This window comes from Macaca fascicularis, chromosome 11 (assembly GCF_037993035.2).
Source record: "Macaca fascicularis isolate 582-1 chromosome 11, T2T-MFA8v1.1".
In the NCBI taxonomy this organism is placed as follows: Eukaryota; Metazoa; Chordata; class Mammalia; order Primates; family Cercopithecidae; genus Macaca; species Macaca fascicularis.
Window position 1 is genome coordinate 63,888,316 of NC_088385.1, and position 22,748 is coordinate 63,911,063.

Genomic DNA, 22,748 nt, shown 5'->3' on the forward strand with positions numbered 1-22,748 from the left:
GGGGCGGAGGCGCGGAGAGGCGGCGAGCGCAGCCGGGGAGGGTGGGGGGGCAGAGGCACAGACAGAGGCGCGGAGGCTCGGAGAGAGAAGACGTGGAGGGAGGGACAGAGCCTGGACAGCGGTGGACACGGCATCGTGCGCGGGGCAGAGTGCAGCACGCAGCAGGCGCCGAGCGCTGGGCACCGAGAAGAGCAACCCGGGTGGTCTCCGGCCGTCCATGCACAGAGCGCCTTCCCCCACAGCCGAGCAGCCGCCGGGCGGAGGGGAGAGCGCCCGCCGGACCCTGCAGCCCAGACTCAAGTTAGTGGGCAAAGGGAGGCAGCGGGGAGTGGAGATGGGTGGAGCTGGACTTGGGAATGGGGTCCAGAGGGCGGAGGTCGAGGGGAGGACGTGGGGAAGCGGGACGGGGGTGGGGGGTGGAGACTGATGGAAAAGGGGGTGCGTCTTCGAATTAGGGGGCCCTGGGAGCAGGCAAACATCTGATGAAGCTGGATATGAAAGAGTAGTACCTAAATATCCATTCCTGGTTTACTCTGTGGGCTCTCTCTGGCCTAAGTGCCCCCTGTAAAGAACGTGGGAGCCTCCTAGCACCAGGGAATGCCCTGGAGCTCGAGCTGGCGTCAGTGCGGAAGGTGGGGGGACGCTCAGTTGCCTCAGTCCCTCGTTGGCACGGAGCGCGCGGGCCCCCGGGGTCCAGGAGAAGGCGGTGCCTTTGAGTTAAAGGAGCATCAGCTGGGGGAAGGGGGGTGACGAGGGAGGCAGGGAGGCCTTAGGCAGTTCCTTCCTATGTCTGTCCCTTTATGCACAGAGTGGGGAGGGGAGTTTCAGTGTGCAGCCCCTTCTGCAAGAGGCCTTGAGCCTCTCCCCTACTCCACTTGAAGATGCGGGTGGAAAATAAGGGAGAGGAGAGTAGGCGGGAGCCCCTGGGCGGTTTTCGCCCACAGACGCTACCACTGTGGGAGTGTGTGTGGGCGGAACGGCCCCGGAGCAGAACAATTGCGCCCCTCCCCCTGCCGCAGCCCCTGAGCTGAAGGAAAAGGCCGACTGAGGAAGTGGGGAGTGTCACTGCTAGGAGAGGGGCCACTGAGGAGCACTGGGCAGCCTGGAAGGGTGGAGAGGTCCTGGGGGGAGAGAGGAAGCGTGCTGGTTAAGAATGCTTAACCAGGCCATTCTTAACCAGGCCGGGCGCGGTGGTTCACGCCTGTAATCCCAGCACTTTGGGAGGCCAAGGCGGTTGGATCACGAGGTCAGGAATTCGAGACCACCCTGACCAACATGGTGAAATCCCGTCTCTACTAAAAATACAAAAATTAGCTGGGCGTGGTGGCGGGCGCCTGTAATCTCAGCTACTCAGGAGGCTGAGGCAGGAGAATCGCTTGAACCCAGGAGGCGGAGGTTGCCGTGATAGCCCCACTGCACTCCAACCTGGGTAACAGAGCGAGACTCTGTCTTAAAAAAAAAAAAAAAAAAAAATGCTTAATCCCTCGGAAAAGCTGAGCGGAGAAGAGCAAGGCACCACCTGGCTCACTGAGTGGGAAAGCCAGGGAAGGTGCCACACCCTCCCTCCTAGCCACCTGGGGCTGTGGCTCCTTCACAGGGAATGAAGCTGGCCAGCAGCGTCCACTGTGCGGGAGACAGGGGTTCTACATTCACTTTAGTATAGGCGACTTCACTTTAGTGTTGAGACTGCTGAGTGTTTAGGGTGGAAGGTGAGGATTGTGTTTTGGGGGAGAGGGAGGTCCAGCCATCCGAGGTCGGTGCTGGTTAGCTTCAGCGCTCAAGTTCTTCTTACCTCAGACCAAAAAGATATAAGCTGAAGATAAGGTTTAAGAGGCTTCGACTCCTGCAGACACAGGGCACTGGTTTTTGGGGCTTCAGGCCAGTCTAGGACAGCACTGGCTTGTCCATGCCTCTGAGCAGTGCCTGATTCTCAGAGTCTGTACTCAGACCTGGGCACTGCGCAGGACAGCATCCAAATGAGAGAGGGGAAGAAAAGCAGGCAGGAAAGAGGGAACAATTGTTAGTGTGGGTTGGTACCCAGTAGGGGACTTGCACCGACTGCCTCTCTCTTGTGCCCCTCCTTCTCAGGCCCAGTGCCCGAGCCATGGCACTGCCTCGGACGCTGGGGGAGCTGCAGCTGTACCGGGTCCTGCAGCGTGCCAACCTCCTTTCCTACTATGAGACCTTCATCCAGCAGGGAGGGGACGACGTGCAGCAGCTGTGTGAGGCGGGTGAGGAGGAGTTTCTGGAGATCATGGCACTTGTGGGCATGGCCACCAAGCCCCTCCATGTCCGGCGCCTGCAGAAGGCACTGAGAGAGTGGGCCACCAATCCAGGGCTCTTCAGTCAACCAGTGCCTGCTGTTCCCGTCTCCAGCATCCCGCTCTTCAAGATCTCTGAGACTGCGGGTACCCGGAAAGGGAGCATGAGCAATGGGCATGGCAGCCCAGGGGAAAAGGCAGGCAGTGCCCGCAGTTTTAGCCCCAAGAGCCCCCTTGAACTTGGAGAGAAGCTATCACCACTGCCTGGGGGACCTGGGGCAGGGGACCCCCGGATCTGGCCAGGCCGGAGCACTCCAGAGTCGGACGTTGGGGCAGGAGGAGAAGAGGAGGCTGGCTCGCCCCCCTTCTCCCCCCCTGCAGGGGGAGGAGTCCCTGAGGGGACTGGGGCTGGGGGGCTGGCAGCAGGTGGGACTGGGGGTGGACCAGACCGACTGGAGCCAGAGATGGTACGCATGGTGGTGGAAAGTGTGGAGAGGATCTTCCGGAGCTTCCCAAGGGGGGATGCTGGGGAGGTCACATCCCTGCTAAAGCTGAATAAGAAGCTGGCACGGAGCGTTGGGCACATCTTTGAGATGGATGATAACGACAGCCAGAAGGAAGAGGAGATCCGCAAATACAGCATCATCTATGGCCGTTTCGACTCTAAGCGGCGGGAGGGCAAGCAGCTCAGCCTGCACGAGGTGAGAACCCCCAGGCCTCCTAGGATTGACCTTGACTCCCGGGCCTCCAGCCGCTTACCTCTGCAAGTTTCTACGGTCTCCAACTCTGTTTCATTACCCCTTGACCAGGACCCCAGGCCCTGATCCCCTCCCTGACAGGCCCCCACCCCAGCGGCCGCAGTGCTTCCATCCTCAGCTGAGGGGGAAGCAGAGGTACAGGCCACACCAAGCTGTTCAGCTCCTTGTCACTCAGGACCCCACAGGAGTGGAAGAGGCCCTGGGCATTCCTAGGAAGCTGTGGGTGCTGATCTCTGTCTGTCTTCCTCAGAAAGCTCCCATGTAGTGTCAAAACCAAAGCAAGCATCTGATGGATGGGCCTTATTTGTCTGATGGTGAAGGGGTGTGAGGAGGTCTGGTGAGGCAGCAGGGGAGTTCAAATTCTGACTCTCCTGGCTGCCCTCTCTCCACAGCTCACCATCAATGAGGCTGCTGCCCAGTTCTGCATGAGGGACAACACACTCTTATTGCGGAGAGTGGAGCTCTTCTCTTTGTCCCGCCAAGTAGCCCGAGAGAGCACCTACTTGTCCTCCTTGAAGGGCTCCAGGTGAGACCCCTTCCCCAGGTCCTTCCTGGACTGGAATCCTGCTATGGAGTTAGATTATGTCCTAACCTTCAGCTCAGGCAGCTCTAGGCCTGCTTCCCGCCCACCTGGATGTCCTGCTTTTGGTCAAGTCAGCTTGTCTCAGGTCTGGTCTCTCCTCCCATCCATGTCGGGTCCCCCCAACCCCCTACAACAATAGGGCCTGAGCTAGAGACTCTTTCTCGGCCAGCTTCTTGACAAAGGTTTTAAATAACACGTCTCTGGCCGGGTTCTGTGCTCTGCCCGTCACGTGGCCCTCATCAGCCTCACCCACTTTATTCTTATCCATCTTTTCAGGCTCCACCCTGAAGAACTGGGAGGCCCTCCACTGAAGAAGCTGAAACAAGAGGTATGTTTTCCGGGGTGCATGTAGGGGCATTGGGCAGCCTTCCCCAATCCCCTCCCTTGCCAGGTCTTCATTTCCCCATTTTGGGCATCCACAGGTTGGAGAACAGAGTCACCCTGAAATCCAGCAGCCTCCCCCAGGCCCTGAGTCCTATGCACCCCCATACCGCCCCAGCCTGGAGGAGGACAGCGCCAGCCTGTCTGGGGAGAGTCTGGATGGACATTTGCAGGGTGAGTGTGCCTCAGAATACTTTTCTCTTCATTGAGGGTGGGGGAGTAGGGGAGGGGTTGGGGGGAGGAGTGAGCCAGGAGGCAATGCCTGGAACAGGGTTGGGAAGCTTGGCTGGAGGGGGGGCAGAAGGGCCTGTGGGCTGGCTGTGTGGTTGAGGGTGGGGGTTCCATTGGCTGCAGCCCCTTACCTGACCAGTGCCCATGCCCACAGCTGTGGGGTCATGTCCAAGGCTGACGCCGCCCCCTGCTGACCTGCCTCTGGCATTGCCAGCCCATGGGCTATGGAGCCGCCACATCCTGCAGCAGACACTGATGGACGAGGGGCTGCGGCTCGCCCGCCTCGTCTCACACGACCGCGTGGGCCGCCTCAGCCCCTGTGTGCCTGCGAAGCCACCTCTCGCAGGTGAGGCAGCCAGCAGTGCTGTCCCCAAGCACCCCGGCCACCCAGGCCCCACACAGCAATTCTGGTGTCCTGGGGCCAGGTGGGAGGAAGAGGGATATAGTCGTCAGAGCGGGCCGTAGGAGGGCTGGGCTCCAGCCAGCCAGGCCTTGGGGTGCGGTGAGGCAGACCCTGCCGGGCTGCTCCCACCTTGAAAAGTCTGGTCCTAGTGTAGATCTGTGAAAGGGGAACTGGGGAACAGGGAACAGAGAAAAGAGGATGAAAGCGCAGGAAGGAGGAGCATCAATAAGGGAAGCTCAGATGGCACTTCCACCAACCCAGGAGTGGGGAGCAGGCTAGGAGTTGCGGGGATGGGGATGGGGATGCCCAGCTTGGAAGCAGAGGAGCCCAAAGCAGTGATGCTTTGTGTGTGGAAGGGGGAAGAGGGAGTGGGCAGGCAGAGGGCCGGGCAGCCGCTGGGCTGAGAGTGACGCAGCAGACAAAGCCACCAACCCTGGCTTGGTATTTTTAAACTGTGCGTGGGTGGGAAGTGGGGGCGGGGACTGGAAGGGGGCCTCTTCTTGAGGGAGGAGCTCGGAGGCTGGCTTCCTGTGCTCCCCCTGATTTGGCTACCAAAACACTTGGGGGGCCATGGTAGGGTGACCTGGGAGGGGCCTGGGAGGGGGCCAGGGATGAGTGGGGGTGGCAAAGCTTGGGAAGAGGGGGAGGGGAGAGGTCAGAGCCAAACCACCCCCGCAGCTCCTGACAGAACCAGAAATTCCAGCACAACGGAGGAGGCGGGAGAGACAGAGAAAGAGAGAGACACAGAGACAGAGCTACACACAGCCAGAGAGGGGAGGGGGCTCACACACACAGGAATGGAACCCCCCATACACATGCAGTGGGCAGGAAGCAGTAATTCAACAAACGGAGCCCATCTTCACAACTTTCTTTGCCCCTGCTTCTGTTCCAACCACTTCTGTCTGCAGCCAGTCACCCTGCAGTCTCCTAACTGCCCCCTTTTCCCTGCAGAGTTCGAGGAAGGGCTGCTGGACAGATGTCCTGCCCCAGGACCCCATCCCGCACTGGTGGAGGGTCGCAGGAGCAGCGTGAAAGTGGAGGCTGAGGCCAGCCGGCAGTGAGGGGTGGACTGGTGTCTTCAGACCCAGGACCTCAGACTTCTGGCTCACACAGACCCCCATGCTCTCCATCCCCGGAATATAGTCACAACCCTGGATCCTTCCTCTGCCCTTCTCCTGCCTCCCCACCTGCTCCATGGGCATAAGACTGTGGGGCTTCAAGCAATAACAAGCAGGGGCCTGGAGAGAGGACACAAGGAGGGTGCGTGGTGCCCTCACCCCTGCCCAGAGCGAGGGGGCAAGGACTCTGCCTCCAAGGGCATCTGGGGTTCTCCCCTCCCTCACACGACACACTCCCATTCTCTTTAGGTTTGCACCTGTGGTGTGAGCAGTTGGACTCAGTTTGGACAAGGGGGAAAGGGGGACTTCCCTGGGAAGGTCCAGCAGCTAAAAGTGGCAACATTTGCCCCCAGAATTGGGGGCCTGGGAACACTGGACCTGCTCCTTCTTCCCTCTCCTTCCCCGTTTTTGTGCTTCTGGTTTGTTTCTTTAATTTAACAAGTGCTGCAGTTTGCCCTCCCATTCCCATCTATCCCCCAAGTCCTTTGCAATTTCCTCCCTCCTGCCCTACATGGGGGCGGTGGGTGTGGGATCCCTTCACTGGCCCCCTTGGGAGGCCTGGGTTGGACTCAGGGTCTCCTCCAGCTGGGGGCTGGACCGCAGCACCTATCTGAGCAGTTAGAGCGTCTTTCTTTTCAGATTGTGTACAGTAGATTATTTATTTTGTTATTTTGGAATAAAATTTATTTTATGGCTTAGGATCTATGACCCCTGCCTCGAGAGGGAGAAACGGTGACATGGGATGGGGGAGTGAAGGGAAGCTGGCAGTGGATAGGGCAACAGAGAAGATACAGCAGGCAGGGCCCCTTCATACACTGGAGGGCCACATGGTCAGGCCTGGACCCAGACACTCACCCTGGCTCCCAGGCAGCATTGGAGATATGGAGCCATATGTAGATGTCACAGCCACTTGGACCCACTTGGGCACAGTCAGACTCCAAATTCAGAGTATTTTTGGGTTAGCATATGTCAGAGAGGCCAGCACACTTGCTGCTGTCTTCTGTGCAATGTCTCACACTCCCAAATTTGTGTTGTCAAACAGGCAAAAGCAGACACATGTTCTATGTGGTCATGCAACTAACATGCCAGCTATACATTAACATATCTTAGGTACATACACGTTCACACAGCTATACATGAAGAAACTCGGCCCTTGTACTTTTGCATAGTCTCATACACATATCAGAAGCCTCCACCTCGCTAACAGGAATTTGGGGCTTTGGGAGATTTTTTAATCAGGGCAAAACTTGTATTGGTAACCACATGTCCAGACCCCTCCTGTGCTCCATCCAGGGTCCCTTGAGCTGCTTCCCATTCCCCCAGGGCTGAGACCTAATATCCTCTATCCCTGGCCTCTAGCGTAAATGTGTCTGTATGTTCCTGCCTAACCATCCTAGGCCCTGGGTCAGAGTGGGCGGAGAAGCCTTCCATGCCCTAACCTGTACTCCTACCCAGCCCACCTCCTGCTCAGCCCCATCACCCTCAGAGAGCTCTGTATGTGTGTGTGCGTGCGTGTGCGCGCTGCAGGTGCGGGCATGTTGGGGCGTGTCTCAGAGCCTGAACTTCCCTTCCAGTCAGTGCTGGAAGGAGGTGGGCAGGGGAATGATGAAAGGAAGGAGTGGATTGGCTCCACCCACCATGCATTCTCCTGTCTTTTCCTCCTGACCGAGAAGTAGGTGGGGATAGGAGGGCACCCTCCCCATCTGCTGCTTGGCAGGGCATGAGTAAGTGTCCAGAGCAGGTCTGTGGGGGTAGTAGAAGAGCTGTCTCTCTGGGTTCTCCCTCCCGGCTGGGATCACCAACTGGGGTTGGCCCTTAGGTCCATGTGGGACATTGAGATCCCAGATTGCCCATAGTGGGAGGGTTGCAGGAGGGGCTGGGCCCCCAAGGACCCTCCCCCCGATTCCCCTTGCCCCTCCAGGAGAAGCTTAGTGAGGTCCTGTTCAGTGGGCGGCAGCAGAGGAGGGAATATGTCTTCACCAATCCTACAAGGAGATGGGAGAAGCAGTGGAGTAGGCATGGCGCCCACTCCCCTAGATGCCACCCAGCCTCCACTACTAAGCTGCCACTCACCAAGTGCCCTGAGAAAACGCTCTCACTGGCTGGCTCAGGCAGCTGTCTTCCACCATGGTCACATCTGAGCAGAGCAGGGGGTCAGGGCTGGACACAGCATGCTCCTGAGGCTGGCATGGCAGCAGGCCCCTGCCAGGAACCAGCAACGGAAATAAGGAGGGAGGGGCAAGGCCAGGAAAGAAGAGGCACATGGGGTCAGGAGGGGCCTTGTCACTCACTGGGGGTGAGGCTGGTCAAAGGACAGGCTCATCTGGCCCAGGCTGGGGGGCATCTGCAGGTGAGGCCTAGAATTAGGGAGAGCACAGTTAGAGGAAGGCAGGCTAGGCAAAGGCAAAGTGGTGCAAAGTCAGGACCACTGAGTGAGGAAACAAGCTCCACCTCCTTATCCTGACTTAGTAGTGGCTTTGGGCAAGCTATTTCTATGCTCTGAGCTCAGTCTTCTCATCTGTAAAATGTGTGTGTTACGGGGGTGGATTAGCCAATTTCTAATGTTTCTTTGGACTCTGAACTTTGATAGTTCTTAAGTCCCCAAGTCCTCACTCCCGCCTCACCTTCTGGGAGGGGAGATGTTGTGCCTTGACTAAGAGTTAATAAGCACCTGGGTGTTATACTTGGGGAAGAAAAATGTCTAGGCCATCTCAAGGCCAAAACAGATGAGTAAACAAAAATCAACACAGCAGAGAAGTGACAGTGGCTCTCAGGGGCAGGACAGAAACAGTCATGCACCACACAACGACATTTCTGTCAGCTACAGACCACAGTGATCCCATATGATTATAATCAAGGCCAGGCAGAGTGACTCACACCTGTAATCCTAACACTTTGGGAGGCTGAGGTGGGAAGATCACTTGAGCCCAGGAGTTTGAGACCAGCTTGGGCAGTAAGTGAGACCTTGTCTGCAGAAAAACCTTAAAAAAGAATTAGCCGAGTATCCTGGTGCACAACAGCATGAGGATTGCTTGAGCCCAGGAGGTAGGGGTTGCAGGGAGCTAAGATTGCACCACTGCACTCCAGTGAGTGAGACCTTGTCTCAAAAAAAAAAAAAAATTATAATCAAGCTGAAAATTCGTATCACACAAATATTTACCATTATGTAACTATTTCCTTATACTGTTCAGAACGGTATCATGCTGCTCAGGTTTAAAGCTAGGATCAACAGGCTACACAATATAGCCTCAGTGTATAGTAGCCTATACCATCTAGGTTTGTGTAATTACACTCTATGATATTCGCATAACTATGAAACTGCCTAAGGACAGAAAATGCTCTTTCATTAAGTGATCCACGACTGGACTTACACAGCTTTTGCTATGAGCCAGGCACTATGCTCAGCTTTGTAAGTGTTATGAACTCATTTAATCTCCAAAATAATGCAGTGAGGTAGGTTATTATTATTAGCATTATTATCCCTTATTGGGCAGATAAGGCACCAAAGGCTAAGTAATTTGCCCCAAACCAGTAAGTGGTAGAGCTAGAATTCAAACCTAGGCAGTCTGGATCTTAACTACTATCCCCTCATTAGAGTGGACAGAAGAGAAGAAAGGTTGTTAGCATTTGGTGCTCCTTTCTCACAGAAGAGCCTCTTCTAACAATTCGAATGCCCACCCCCTTAGAGTGGGATGGTATCCCCATGAGGTTTTTCACTTACTCCTGGAAGGCGGACAACACATTGACTGATTCTTCTGGGGAGAGGCCTTGATACGGGGGGATGGAGTGAGAGTGTGGTGGGTACACCTGGGGCCTAGGGAAAGAAAACAGGCCCCCTGATGCCAGCCCTTCTCCTGGACACCACCACACCCTGCTTTTGAACGGGTGTCCCTTTCATGGAAAGGAAAATTCCCTGTTCAGCCCCCAGTGCCAGCTCTCCCAGCTGCCCATGCTAAAAGCCCATCTGCACAGACCACTCCCATTCCTGTCTTTCCAGCTCCTTACACCATATCTGGGCCAAGCTGCATGCTCATGGAGGAATCAGGGGCCATTCCAAGGTCATAAGAAGGCACCATGGTAGGCATCTGGAGCTCTGGGGTAGGAAGTGGCTGGTCCCTGGAGGAGGGAAGGAGATATGTATGACTGACCAAGAGTTGATGCCACCCCTCCTTCCTGCAGATAAGCACTAGACCCCTAACCTACCCACTGTCCACACCACCACACTCACCTTTCCACGGTCATCTTGATGGTAGCTGGGACATAACCCCTGCCATCCTTACCCATCTGTTCAGCTGTTGTGAGAAGGAAAAGAGAGCCATGGAGTGCTCTGGAGTTAGGGAGGAAGGGAGGTGGAAAAGGTGGGCATGGATGATGGGGAAGTAAGAGAAGTGCAGCTATGTAATAGGGAGTGACATCAGGATGACACAGGCAGGCAGGGAGAGGAGGGCAGCGGGGAGCAGGGAGGAAGTGGGTGACAGGAAGGAATCAGAAATGCCAGTTCCAGCTCACGCTTGTAGTGGCTCCGGAAAGCCTCATCCTTGGGCTTCTTGGGATAGAGGTTTTTGAGCTGAGCAAGATCCCGGATTCGGTCCCCCAGTGAACGAATGGACAGGTCTTTGGCAGAGAATGGCTGGATGTTCTCTATCTGTGGAGAGCCTATGGTAGGAATGAGACCCTGAGATCCCCCTGTTCAGACTTTCTTCCCCTTCCCCAACCCCCACCACAAGACCTGTTCTCACTCCACCAAGGCAAGGGGGAGAGGACCTAGGGTGGGGCTCCTGAGGGAGCGAGACCCACTAGTCTCCATTCCCACAGAGGTCACGGTGAGAAGGTGAACATTTAGACCCCAGAAGGAAGAAGAGAAGCTGGAAGAACTTCCTAAAGATCAGGATCAGCATCAGGAAGGTCAGGACGTTTCATTCCCAGAAGAAACCCCAGAGGGCACAGGCACAGAGACATAGGACTGGCTGGGGTGGCCTCACCATCCTGGCCCCGGATGACGTGGGCAATGGTGATGCCCCCAATCTCTGAGTCGCTGAAGCGGAGGAGAAAGGTTCCGTCGGGCTCGTTCAGAAGAAGGCTAGTAACGTACTGTTTGCTGATGAAGCCGATAATCAGCCTGGCCGGGATGAAAGAGAGGATGGGGCATGGGCAGTGAGTATGGAGGTGACTGGGGTATGGCTGCTCAGACCACCCAGGGCGGGGACTCACCGGTCAGACCAGTAGCTCCGGAGACAGCGTTTGGTGAGGTCCAGGACACCATCAAACCACTGCCAAAAGGTGAAGCCACGGCCCAGCAGGATCTCCTAGCGGGAGAAGGGAAATGGTGTGAGCCAAGAGAGGGCCAGAGCTGGAGCCTGTTTAGGGCAGGCACTGAGCTGTGAGTGCCCTCATGACAGAATCACAGGGCTGAGGGATCGGACCGAACCTGAGACTCCATCAATGACAACGACCAATCCTCATGCTTACATGTGCCAGTCACTATTTCAAGCCTTTCCATATATTTATTTGCTCTTTATAAGGCTATGGAGGTAGGGACTATAATAATTCCATTTTACAGATGAAGAAATGGAAGTCCAAAAACGTCGAATGACTTGCCCAGGTCTACACAGCTGGTAAGAGGCAGAGCTAGGATTTAAACCCAGGCATTCTGGCGCAGGAGCCCCTGTTAACTACTGTGCTACACCCTCTCCCTAAGGAAGTGTGGCAGAGGTGAAGCCCAAAGGAAGGTAACCTGCTGGGTGTGACTGTCTTGCTCCCTTTTGCTAAAACACCCTCTGGTCACATGAGCCTTTCTTTCTTCTCTTTAAAGATTCTGTCTCACACTAAGAAAGAAAGAAAGAAAAGAAGGAAGGAAGGAAAGAGAGGAGGGGAGGGGAGGGGAGGGGAGGGGAGGGGAGGGGAGGGGAGGGGAGGGGAGGGGAGGGGAGGAAGGAAGACCAAAAATTAAAATAACGTAATATAACATAAAATCAAAGAGCAAGAGTCAGAAATATGTAGTTCTGTCCTAGCCATGGCACTCACCTGCTTTGGGACCTTGAACAAACTACATAACCCTCTGAGCATCAGATTCCTCATCTGTAAAATGGGGATAATAATAGTATCTACCTCAAAGGAATGTCGGGAGGCTTAAGTGAGATAACATACATAAAGTGTTAAGCACGGTGCCTGGCACATAATAAGCTGTCAACACGTGGTAGCTGGTATTACTGCACATGTCCCTATGGGATTTTGTTCAGTTTAGACAGAATCTCATTCTGTCAGCAGGCTGGAGTGCAGTGGCACAATCTTGCCTCACTGCAACCTCTGCCTCTCAGGTTCAAGTGATTCTCCTGCCTCAGCCTCCCAAGTAGCTGGGACTACAGGCATGCACCACCATGCCCAGGTAATTTCTGTATTTTTAGTAGAGACAGGGTTTCACCATGTTGGCCAGGATGGTCTTGATCTCTTGGCCTTGTGATTCGCCCTCCTCAGCCTCCCAAAGTGCTGGGATTACAGGTGTGAGCCAGCCTGGGCCTTTTTTTTTTTGATATGGAGTCTTGCCCAGGCTGGGGTGCAATGGTGCGATCTTCCCTGCAGTCTCCACCTCCTGGGTTCATCTCCTGCCTCAGCCTCCCGAGTAGCTGGATTACAGACGCAAACAACCATGCCTGGCTAATTTTTTGCGTTTTTAGTAGAGACGGGGTTTTGCCATGTTGGCCAGGCTGGTCTCGAACTCCTGACCTCAGGTGATCCACCCGTCTCAGCCTCCCAAAGTGCTGGGGTTACAGGCATGAGCCACCATGCCTGGCCCCCCTCTTTTTTTTTTTTGAAACAGTCTTGCGCTGTCACCCAGGCTTGAGTGCAGGGGTGTGATCTCAGCTCACTGCAACCTCCGCCTCCCGGGTTCAAGTGATTCTCCTGCCTCAGCCTCCCACGTAGCTGGGATTACAGGCATGTGCCACCACAACTGGCTAATTTTTGTATTTTTAGTAGAGATGGAGTTTCACCATGTTGGCCAGGATGGTCTCGAACTCCTGGCCTCAGGTGATCCGCCCACCCCGGCATCTCAAAGACTGAGATTACAGGCATGAGCCACTGTGCCCAGCCAGGAACAATTTTTCCAATGGGTCAAAGTCACTTTGAATCAGAGCTCTGTTTACACACAACCTGGGTGAGTCATGCAAGTCGCTGGTAAAGAGAAAGGACAGATGACCCCCAGACCAAAACCACAGGGATGTCAGAGAATGCATCTCTGGAGCCAACCCCCAGACCTGGGGTTTTTCCTCCCTGGTCCATGACAGGCCTTCCTAAAGGACCTGAGAGGGCACTGTGGAGACTCCAGCGGAAGGTCCCTGCGTGGAGGCTGAGCAGGCCCTGAGTGCCTGAGGCATGAAGAGCTTGGGGGTGGGAGGTCCAAAGGGCAGGAGAATGACCTTGTTGAACTGTGACCAGGACACAGAACGGTGCTGGAAGGCCTCCATGCTGAGGCTGTTGTCATTGAAGATCTTCTGGGCCAGGAAGAGGAAGTGCTCTGGGAGCAGCCCCCGGTTGGTCCCCACCTCAGCCATGAACTTCAAGTTCAGAGTTTCACACATCTTCTCCCAGGGCACCCGCTCAGCCACCACAAAGGGCACGCGGTCCTGAGGAGAAGGGGGAAGAAGAGAGCATCAGAGGCTACCGTCTTGTTCTTCCTCAGGCCGGCCTTCATCCCTCCCACCTGCCTATGGCCTGCCCATCCACAGCGCCTGATATCGCTCACGAACATGCTGTTTTTTCTAGGTTACAGTGCTGTGGCCTGATAGTTGTTAAGACTGGGGTGAAAAGAGGTCAGAAGTACGAAAGTAGGCCCATGAGAAGGTGTTAAGGTCACACCCATTTAAACATGCCTGCCACCCCATCAACAGGCCTGCACCACTGCCCATATTAGAACCCACCCTGCCCCTGTTCCCTCCAACTCCAGGAATTTCCTCACCATCTCAGAGAAGGCATTGTCCCACAGGATGGTGGCTTTGGCATTGTTGTCTTGGTTGCCATGGACGATGACCACCAGGGGCAGAGACAGGGCCTGAAGAGGGTGAGGACAGGGGTTTCTTTTCTTTCTTTCTTTCTTTCCTTTTTTTTTTTTTAAGATAGTATCTCACTCTGTTGCCCAGGCTGGACTGCAGTAGCACAATCTCAGCTCACCGCAGCCTCAGCCTCCAGGGCTCAAGTGATCCTTCCACCTCGGCCTCCTGAATAGCTGGACCTACAGGTATGGACCACCTAATCCAGCTAAGTTTTTATTTTTTGTAGAGATTGGATCTCCCTATGTAGCCCAGGCTGGTCTTAAACTTGCAGGTTCAAGCAATCCTCCTACCTTGGCTCCTACCTCCCAAAGTGCTAAGAATTTTTTTTTTTTTGAGACAGAGTCTTGCTCTGTCACCCAGGCTGAAGTGAAGAGGCGTGATCTCAGCTCACTGCAACCTCTGCCTCCCGGGTTCAAGCGATTCTCCTGCCTCAGCCTCCTGAGCAGCTGGGACTACAGGCCTGCACCACCACACCCAGCTAATTTATTTATTTATTTATTTATTTATTTATTTATTTATTTATTTATTTATTTTGAGACGGAGTCTCACTCTCACCCAGGCTGGAGTGCAGTGGCGCGATCTTGGCTCACTGCAAGCTCTGCCTCCTGGGTTCACGCCATTCTCCTGCCTCAGCCTCCCAAGTAGCTGGGACCACAGGTGCCCGCCACCACGCCCAGCTAATTTTTTGTATTTTTAGTAGATATGGGGTTTCACCGTGTTAGCCAGGATGGTCTTGATCTCCTGACCTTGTGATCTGCCCACCTTGGCCTCCCAAAGTGCTGGGATTACAGGCGTGAGCCACTGCGCCCGGCCAATTTTTTTATTTTTAGTAGAGACGGGGTTTCACCATATTGGCCAGGCTGGTCTTGAACTCCTGACCTCGGGAGCTACCAAAGTGCTGGGGCTACGGGCCTCCCAAAGTGCTGGGGCTACAGGCGTGAGCCACCACGCCCAACTGGACAGGGGTTTCTTAATAAAGCAAGAAGTTTCCTCAGGGGGCTGGCTCTGAGCACTCAGAGAAGTTACTGGACTCACACATCATAATCAAAAAGTTCATGCCATGTTATTAAAAGTTTTCTGAAGCTCAGTTAGGGCCTCACTCTAGAGAAGTGGTTATGAGTCACTGCTATGGAGCCAGACCTCCAGGTTTCAAATACCAGCTCCAACACTTAGCTGTGTGACTGGGACAAACTACTTAAACTGTGTCTCAATGTCCTTATCTATAAAATGAGGCTGATAATACTGCCTACCTCATAATGTTACTGTGAAAACCAAACGTGTGTGTGCTGGCACACATGTGTGTGTGTATCATTTAATAGAGAGACCTGGTCTATAGGAAGTGCTTCCTAAGTGTTTGCTGCTATCCGCTACCATTCCCTGCCCCATGCGCTCCATGTTCTTGCTTCACCCCACTCACCCGGGCCCCAGTGTGCATGAATCCCAGACACATGGGGTATGGGGCAGTCACAGGAGGTGAGGGTCCAGGGACCCTGTGTGTGGCATTAGAGAAGGACTCGGGGTCCCAGATTGGGGTAGGGCTGGGCCACGGTTCACCTGGAGCTGGATGGGGAGTTTGCCGGGGCCAAGTGTGAAGCTGGCAGAGAAGAGCACAGCGCACTTCTCCTCTGTGACAGACTCAGTGCCCTTCCGCTCACACCGCTTGATCTTCTTGAGAAGCTGTGGGTGGGGTGAGGGAGAGCAAGGGCGAGTGCATGAGGACAGAGACCGCTCCTCTTGGGCTTCCCGACATCCTCTCCAAGGAGAGTCCCATAGTCTCCTAGTGGTGCCCCCCTCACTGCCCACTGCACCCCAAAGCCCCTCACCAGGTTCTTGAACAGGGCAGAGCAGCAGTTCCCAGGAATGCTGTTCTCCAAGGGCACAGTGTTGTTGATGATTTCTCCAGTGCTTTCTCTGCCAGGGGAGGTCAGAGTGTGAACAAGCTCATCTCACTGTGGCCAGCTGTGGCGACGCGCTTGAGTGCATGAGTGAGTGTAGACTACCCATTGTCGCCAGCCCTAAATCTCCACGTCTCTGTTTGGGTTCTTAAGGGAGGAGTCCCCATCTTGGCCAAGTCATGATGCCCCCACCCCATTCCAGTCCTAAGTGGGTCCCTCCCTTTCCTCTGCCTTGACCATTCAGGGTCTCCACATCCCATGGCCCTCCCTCCCCATCCCTTGCTCTTTTCAGTGCCAGCCCCCCAAGCTGCCTCCATCACCCTAACATGCCTTCTCCAACCCCAGGTCCAATCCCAGCTTACGCTCCAGCCCCAGGACCCTGAGGCACACTCAGCTCCCTCGCCTGCTTCTCTGTCACCATGTCAGCCCTGACCAGTGGAGGCTTGGCTGGGGCCCCCAGGAACCTCAAGCCCAACAGGAATCGAACTCCAGCCTGGAACTTGGTCTGAGTCTTCAGTACCTGGGGCGGCTGCTTCTCCACCAGGAAACAACTGGGAGTGAGGAGGACACAAGGGGAGTTGGGGGCTAGGTCCCTGCTGGTGCCCTGCCCACAGCTCTAGCCCCCTTCTTTTCTTCCTGAGGTCTTTTCTAGGCCAGACTGGGGACTCCCGGGACGTACCTGGTGACGAGGGTTCGCAGGACTTCATCCAGCCGGCCAATCAGCGATGCCCGGGTCTTGGGCTCAAGCTCCCCACCAGCCGCCCCTACCTCCTGCTGTAGCTGGGAATAAATGTCCACCAGGCTCTCACACCTGGGGCCAGGACAGTGGTCAGGGGGCATAGGATTAAGGCTGCTTGCTCCGGCCCAGACCCCCTTCCACTATACCCAGGGAGAAAGGCTATCATGCGTGGAGGAGTGGGGTGGGTAGTGGGTATGGCTGCAAGGCACCTGGGCTGAAGGGGGTTCTGTGATCTGTTGGCCTAGGGTCTGGGTGGGAGGTTTGTTCTCAGTGCCTACACCCCTGTGGAAACCCAGCTGCCTCTCCCCTGATGGCTCTTGCACCCAGGACAGCTACCCGCCCTTACAGTGCTTTGTAGCAAATTGGAAAGTGTTCCCACCCAATAAACCAAATGGAAAAGCCCTCCTATTCCTCTGGGCATGGAGAGAAGCCTGGGTTGGATGAGTCCCCGTTTGTGCCTCTCGACTGGGCCCACTTGTACAGGATGCAACCTGAACGACAGTGTGCACAGCCCCGCTGGAACCGGCTTTTATGCATCTTGGTCCACTCCAAGGCCCTCCCGCCTGGCTTCTCTCTCTCACCTGTAGGGCCTCCAGCAGTGTCAGCTGCCCACCCCCAGCTTATCCCCCCTTCCCCATCAGCCCTGGCCCAACCTCTCCTGGAGTGGGGCCAGGCTCTCCTCAAAGGGTGCGCCATTCCCTGCCAGCTGCTGCTGCCGTTTCCAAATCTGGATCCTCTTCAGCACTAGCGCCTTGGCTGTCTCCAGCTCTCCAGTGGTCTCCTGCAGTAGCAGGGCCAGGGCCTATGGGCAGAAAGGGGCCTGAGCCAGAGCCTCACGCTGCCTCCGCACCCAGCTCCTGGGATACGGCTCTTTTTCTCACTCCTCTGGAATTCCCTTACCCTACTTCAGCCTGTGTGTCTCTGAGGTCTGGCTTCCATCCCTCCAGCTGCACTTTGACCTCAGTCTCCACCTCTCAGCCCGTTACTCACCTCACTTGGCCCAGTCCCATTAGCAGGAGTTTCTATCAAGCTGTGCAGAGACACTGAGGGTTGGGGGCAGAAATCAAGGGTGCAGACAGATTAGAGGTTCAGTTAAGGTTGAGATCCAAGAGGGGACCACTCCTATACACTCCCCAGAACCACCCTGGCCCCCACCTTGGCCAGCATCAGCCCCCTTCTGCAGGGCTTCTCGAAGAAGGTGGATCTCCCCTACTCGGTGCTGCAGCCTCCGCAGGGCTGTCTTGAACTTGAGTTCTTCCTGCTTCCAGTGGAAAGGCATTGGCAAGTGGCGAAACTACGCAGGAAGGACAGATGCCAAGAGGTGAAACACTCTGCTCATCCCTCTATACCTGGCCTCTACTCTCTGCTCTGCAGAGAGCGTTTTCTTGCTCCCCTCTCCCCTTTGGCAGTTCTTCCTGACCTTTTGGAATATCGTGGGACCTTGCTCCTAGCAGAATCAGCTCCTTATCCCTTGCTGTGTTCTCTCCAGGCCTCTTACCCTCAGTCCCTCATAGAAAGATTCCCTGAGCTTGACTTGGGGTTCACTCTGACCTTAAGAACCTCCTTTGGTTATTCCTGGGCCTAGAACACTGAGCCTTTACTGAGGTTCAAATTCTTTCTAGTTTGTCATGGCTCAGGCCAAAGTCTCAGGGAATTGAGTTGGGGTGGGAAGTGGAATATCACAATACCTGTTCCATAACAGCTTTTTTCTCTCCTTGAAGTATTTGTCTGAAAGTGGCCACCAGCTTCAGGGGGTCCCTCTGATATATGCTCTATAGAAATGAGAGTGGTAAACAGTGAGCTTGGCTCTTACCCATGTCCCTCAATCCCTCCAATCCCCAGGCCCCCATTCACACATATACTATAAGGCAGCACAACTGTAGACTCCAGAAGTTTTTGTGCATTTGCATGCTTTTAAAATCTAATTTGCCTGCTAGCTAGTAGCTAACCACAGGAACACAAATTTGCTTCCAGCATCCAACCAATTTTCTTCCAGGGCCCAATGCTCAACCCAGTTCAACCTCAGCCCCACCCAGCCTTGTTCCCTCCCCTCCTGCCCCACCTCCAGGGTACTGATGTGTTGCAAGATGGTGCTCCCCTCCCCCTGCTCTCCCGCCGAGGCCTGAAGGCGCTGGACAGTGTCTGAAAGTAGGGCACTAGCCATGTTGCAGCAGAAGGCGTCTGAGCCGACCAGGAACTCCCTGCAGGAAGATCAGGATGAGGCTATCTCAGGCCAGGGCTTCCTCAGCTCTCCTGACCCTTTACCCCACAGCCAAAAGCTCAGCAGTTCCTTTCTCGCTCCTTATTCTCCATCTAGGCCCTCTGTAGCTTTCACCCGTGCTCCTTGTTCCCCAGTCTTCTAGCTGTTATGAGAAGTGCCTTTGTCCCAGCCCAAACCTCCCTCCTCTTCAGCTCAGCCTCCTAAGAGATGGGGTCTCCATCTGTCAACATTCATAGGCTGGTCTTGATGGGGCACAGACTCCCTGCTAAATCTAGGTCACTACACATGGAATAACAGGTCTCAAGTTCTGAATCCATGGCTGAGGGGAAAAAATCTAAGGAGAAGGAAGATGAGTCAGGGAAGACTTGGGGAACCAGCAGGGAACAGCCAGGACTCACCAGGGCTGGCTCTCCAGCCAGTCACCCAGAAGATGCCGCAGGTGTTGGGGAAAGTCGACATAGAGCCGCTGCACTTTTTCTGGGGGCATCTTGGAGACCAGACCCCACAGAGACATGATCTGGGACTTGGAGGTTGCCTGGAGGAGAAAAATAAGGCCACTCAGAGGGGTGCCCAAGAAACTTGGCCTATCTTCTGGAGCAGCCAGGGACCTCCTATAGATAGCCCTCCTAGGGACCATCCCCACCACCACTCATGGCCAGACCACCTTAAACCAGGGGCATCCTGGGTCAATGCCTGAGATGGGGGTAACTCCTTCAGTGATAGACACAGGGGTGGAAAGAGTTGAGCTGTAGCCAGAGGGGTGGGGAGGCAAAGGGAGACAGGGCAGTAGTGAGAGAGCTCTCCTGGAGATGGCAGAGAATTTGGTTGCAGCTCTAGACCTGACTCTGGTTCTGTGGGCAAGGAGCCTTCCCTGTGTGGGCTTTGATTTTCTCATCTATAAAATATGAGTGTTAGATGAATGGAAAACTTTCCAAACTTTTTAAAGCAGTAGGCAATGTCAGCTTTTAATCTGTGGAATCTCAATTACATAAAAGGTACGAAACTGAAGATGCCCTGTTGAAAGCAAGCATGGAAAGCCTGAAACTTGACTGCTTCTACTTCCCTCTCCCCATCTCCTGACGCCAAAGGCGTCCCTAGACAAACCTCTCAAAATTCTAGGACTCCATGAGATAATTTGAAAACCACAAGGCTCGGCCAGGAGCGGTGGCTCACACCTGTAATCCCAGCACTTTGAGAGGCCGAGGTGGGCGGATCACTAGGTCAGGAGATCAAGACCATCCTGGCTAACACAGTGAAACCCTGTCTCTACTAAAAATACAAAAACAAAATTAGCAGGGCGTGGTGGCAGGCCCCTGTAGTCCCAGCTACTCGGGAGGCTGAGGTGAGAGAACGGTGTGAACCCGAGAGGCAGAGCTTGCAGTGAGCCGAGATTACACCACTGTACTCAAGCCTGGGTGACAGAGCGAGACTGTCTCAAAAAAGCCTGGGCGACAGAGCGAGACTCTGTCTCAAAAATATATATATAAGTAAATAAAATTAAATAAAAATGAAAACCACAAGGCTAGATGATGAAGAGGATGGGAGAGTAATAACAGCTACTATTTGTTAAGCACTTACCACGTAGGAGGCATTACACTCAGTGCATTATCTCATTCAGGCCTCATGACACTTTTGAAAATATATAATATCCATTTTATAGATGAAGAAACTGAGGCTTAAGGAGTTTCTCTACCCTGCCCAAGGTCACTCAGTAGGTGAGTTTGGAAAGCAGGCTTTGAATCTGAGTGGGGATTAACCATCGCACTGTGTTGTTAGGATCCCTTCCAGGGGCAAATCTGATCATCCTAAGAAGTGGGGGAAGATGGGAGGAGACTTGAAGGAGGAGAGTTGGAAAAGGAAAGTAGAGAGAACTAAGGAAGAGGATGGGAGAGACCAGAAAAAAAGGCAGGTTTAGTAAGCCAGGAGGAAAGAGCCTAGAAGAGAGAGGAAGCTGGAGGTGAAGAAGAGAGACGAAAAGAGGGAGAAAGGAGAGAAGGGGACAGGGAAGTAGAGGAGGGGGTTGCATCCCCATTTCCAGGTTCAGGGGGAACTGGGTAGACCAGTGGTTTCCCAGGGGCCTCTCAGTTCACGTTTCTCACAATATCCCTCTCTTAGAGATGAGGGAGAGGATGGGATGACAACTCCCCCGGTCTCCAAAAACCAGTAACCCCAAGTCCTCCTGTTCCACGTTCAGCCTCTCACTTCACCCAGGACTCTCAAAGGGATGGAAAATGGAGAGGCCCCTTCTCTGGACCTTCCTGCTCCAAGACCTTCATGCCCCTCTTTCCTCCAGTTCCCACTTCCCCCAGCTCTTTTCTCCTCAAGAGGGATCCTTACCCCTCCTGCTTAGGTCCCTCCAATAGGCCTTTCTCTAACCCAAGAGAGAAAGGTCCTCTGGAATGGGTGGGCATCGCTTTCCTCTGCATCCCCTTGCAAAGTGACCAGCCTCCTGGCATGGCCCTGGCTAGGAATATCCAACCCCTCTTCTTCCCCAGACATTAGGAGGACACATTTCTCCCCACCCCAACTCATAACAAGGCTGGGTCGATTGGCTTGACCAGGACAGGGGCTCCTTTAGCGTTCAGCCCGCTGTAGGGGAAGGGAGGGAGGAACCACGGCGTGAGGGGCGGGACCAGTGTTCCCTCCCAAACCCAGAAGGGAAGCGCAAGGTCTGGGATCCTTGTCCGCCCGCTTGGTGGCCTAAATTCGCTTATCTCAACCCCTACCTCCCGAAGTCCTCTGACTGTGGGACCACAGGATCGAAAGTTAAAACAGCTTCTCTGAGTTGCCCAATGTGTGGATGTGGCGGTGGGGGCGGGCGGGGAGGTGGAGCCAGTTCAGCACGAGGAGGGTTAACTCGGCGCCACCGCTGGGAAATCTCAGCGTCTACAGCAGCCAAGCGTGGAGCAGTTTTGAGGGGGAAATTCCCCCTCCTGTGGGGCACCATGAGGTCTACATCTGGGGCTCGCTCACCCCCCAGCCACACCCTTGAACAGGAACCTTTAGCGGAGGGCAGGATAGGGGTTTAACGAGGATCCACTGCCCTCTGGCATCAACCTTCCAGGGAGGGGCGGCCACTTCCCCCGACCCAGGGCAGAGGAGCACTCCTTCACCTTCTTTCCCTGACTTTCCATTGCCCTGGGGGTGCAGGGGTGAGGCTGTGAAAACGTGACCCATGGGGGAGGGGAGTACTGAGGCCTGGACCCTCCCAGATTCCTCCAGGAGTTCGAAACTGCCAAAACCCAGTGCCACCAGCCACCAACACTAGCTGAAACCATCTCTTGGGGACCATCCACCCAGCCAGGGGAGGATCCCCAGAGCTCCCCCGCCGAATCCACCCCCACACACTCAAAGAGGCCCCCGCACCCACCTCGGAGGCAACCCCTCTGCTGTCTTCTCCCTTTCTCAGCGGGCACTGCCAGGCCCCATAGGTCTGTAGCTCTGTCCAGCGAGTTCAAGGCTGGCCCTGCTAGCACCTCCCCCCTTCCACCACCATCACCAAAAAGAAAAATAAAATAAAACACACACATACATACACACACACACACTCCTCTCCCGTCCTCCCTCTTCAGTGTAAGCAGTGGCTGCCCCAGCCCGCTGTTTCCGGCTTCTCCTTCTACCCAGGTCCCTCCCTGGAGCTCTGACGACACAGAGAAGAGAAAGTGGGCTGGAGGAGGAAGAGGAAGAAAGTGGGGTGAATATGTGTGCCTCCTGTGCCGAGTGGGGGAGCACGTGGGGGATCAGGACTGGGGTCCAGGCCCTGGAGCCAGGCTCCGGCGGAGGCTGACCCCCACTTACTCTGGCCCCCTCAAAAGCATCAGCTTTTCTCCAGAAAGTCACCCAATATCAAACAGAGACATGCCACCCCTAACTGCTTGGCTCCCAAACTCAAACTCTGCCAAGGGCTGGGGTTTGGGCCCACGAGGGACTGGGCTCCCCAGGGCCTCAGGAAAAGTAAATCCCTCTGGACTCTGCGCTCCCTCCAGTGGAGGACCCTGAAAAGCAGCCGGGGAGCTCGATGCCAGCCAACTCCTAGGTCCCCCTCCCTTCTGGCAGGGAACGCCTTAGAGGTCGGTCTCGTGACCACTGACGGGAGGGAGTGGGGGAGGG

The 22,748-nt window shown here is 55.0% G+C and overlaps 2 protein-coding genes across 13 annotated transcripts; one reads left to right on the forward strand and one right to left on the reverse strand.

The window, feature by feature from the left end:
• The first annotated feature begins 59 nt into the window (after positions 1–59).
• NAB2 (NGFI-A binding protein 2) lies at positions 60–6,436 on the forward strand. Of its 2 annotated transcripts, XM_005571290.3 has the most exons (7): positions 60–300; positions 2,089–2,962; positions 3,412–3,545; positions 3,879–3,930; positions 4,025–4,157; positions 4,369–4,560; positions 5,569–6,436. In XM_005571290.3, the coding sequence occupies exons 1-7, from the start codon at positions 218–220 to the stop codon at positions 5,676–5,678; spliced, it is 1,578 nt and encodes a 525-aa protein (XP_005571347.1). In that variant the 5' UTR covers positions 60–217; the 3' UTR covers positions 5,679–6,436. The 2 variants fall into 2 exon arrangements, with proteins under 2 accessions (XP_005571347.1, XP_005571348.1); XM_005571291.3 differs by lacking the exon at positions 4,369–4,560.
• Positions 6,364–22,243, reverse strand: STAT6 (signal transducer and activator of transcription 6). 11 transcript variants are annotated; one of them, XM_005571288.5, is made up of 22 exons: positions 22,175–22,243; positions 19,037–19,173; positions 18,480–18,618; positions 18,106–18,189; positions 17,573–17,711; positions 17,408–17,460; positions 17,071–17,219; positions 16,358–16,489; positions 16,041–16,229; positions 15,607–15,694; positions 15,338–15,460; positions 13,690–13,782; positions 13,151–13,357; positions 10,947–11,041; positions 10,718–10,854; positions 10,245–10,391; positions 9,964–10,027; positions 9,741–9,851; positions 9,457–9,549; positions 8,027–8,092; positions 7,809–7,937; positions 6,364–7,720 (listed from the first exon to the last, which is right to left on the reverse strand). In XM_005571288.5, the coding sequence occupies exons 2-22, from the start codon at positions 19,150–19,152 to the stop codon at positions 7,531–7,533; spliced, it is 2,544 nt and encodes an 847-aa protein (XP_005571345.1). In that variant the 5' UTR covers positions 19,153–19,173; positions 22,175–22,243; the 3' UTR covers positions 6,364–7,530. The 11 variants fall into 11 exon arrangements, with proteins under 11 accessions (XP_005571345.1, XP_005571344.1, XP_005571343.1 ...); XM_005571287.5 differs by having other exon boundaries at positions 22,171–22,243; XM_005571286.5 differs by having other exon boundaries at positions 22,009–22,243.
• Positions 22,244–22,748: the final 505 nt, after the last annotated feature.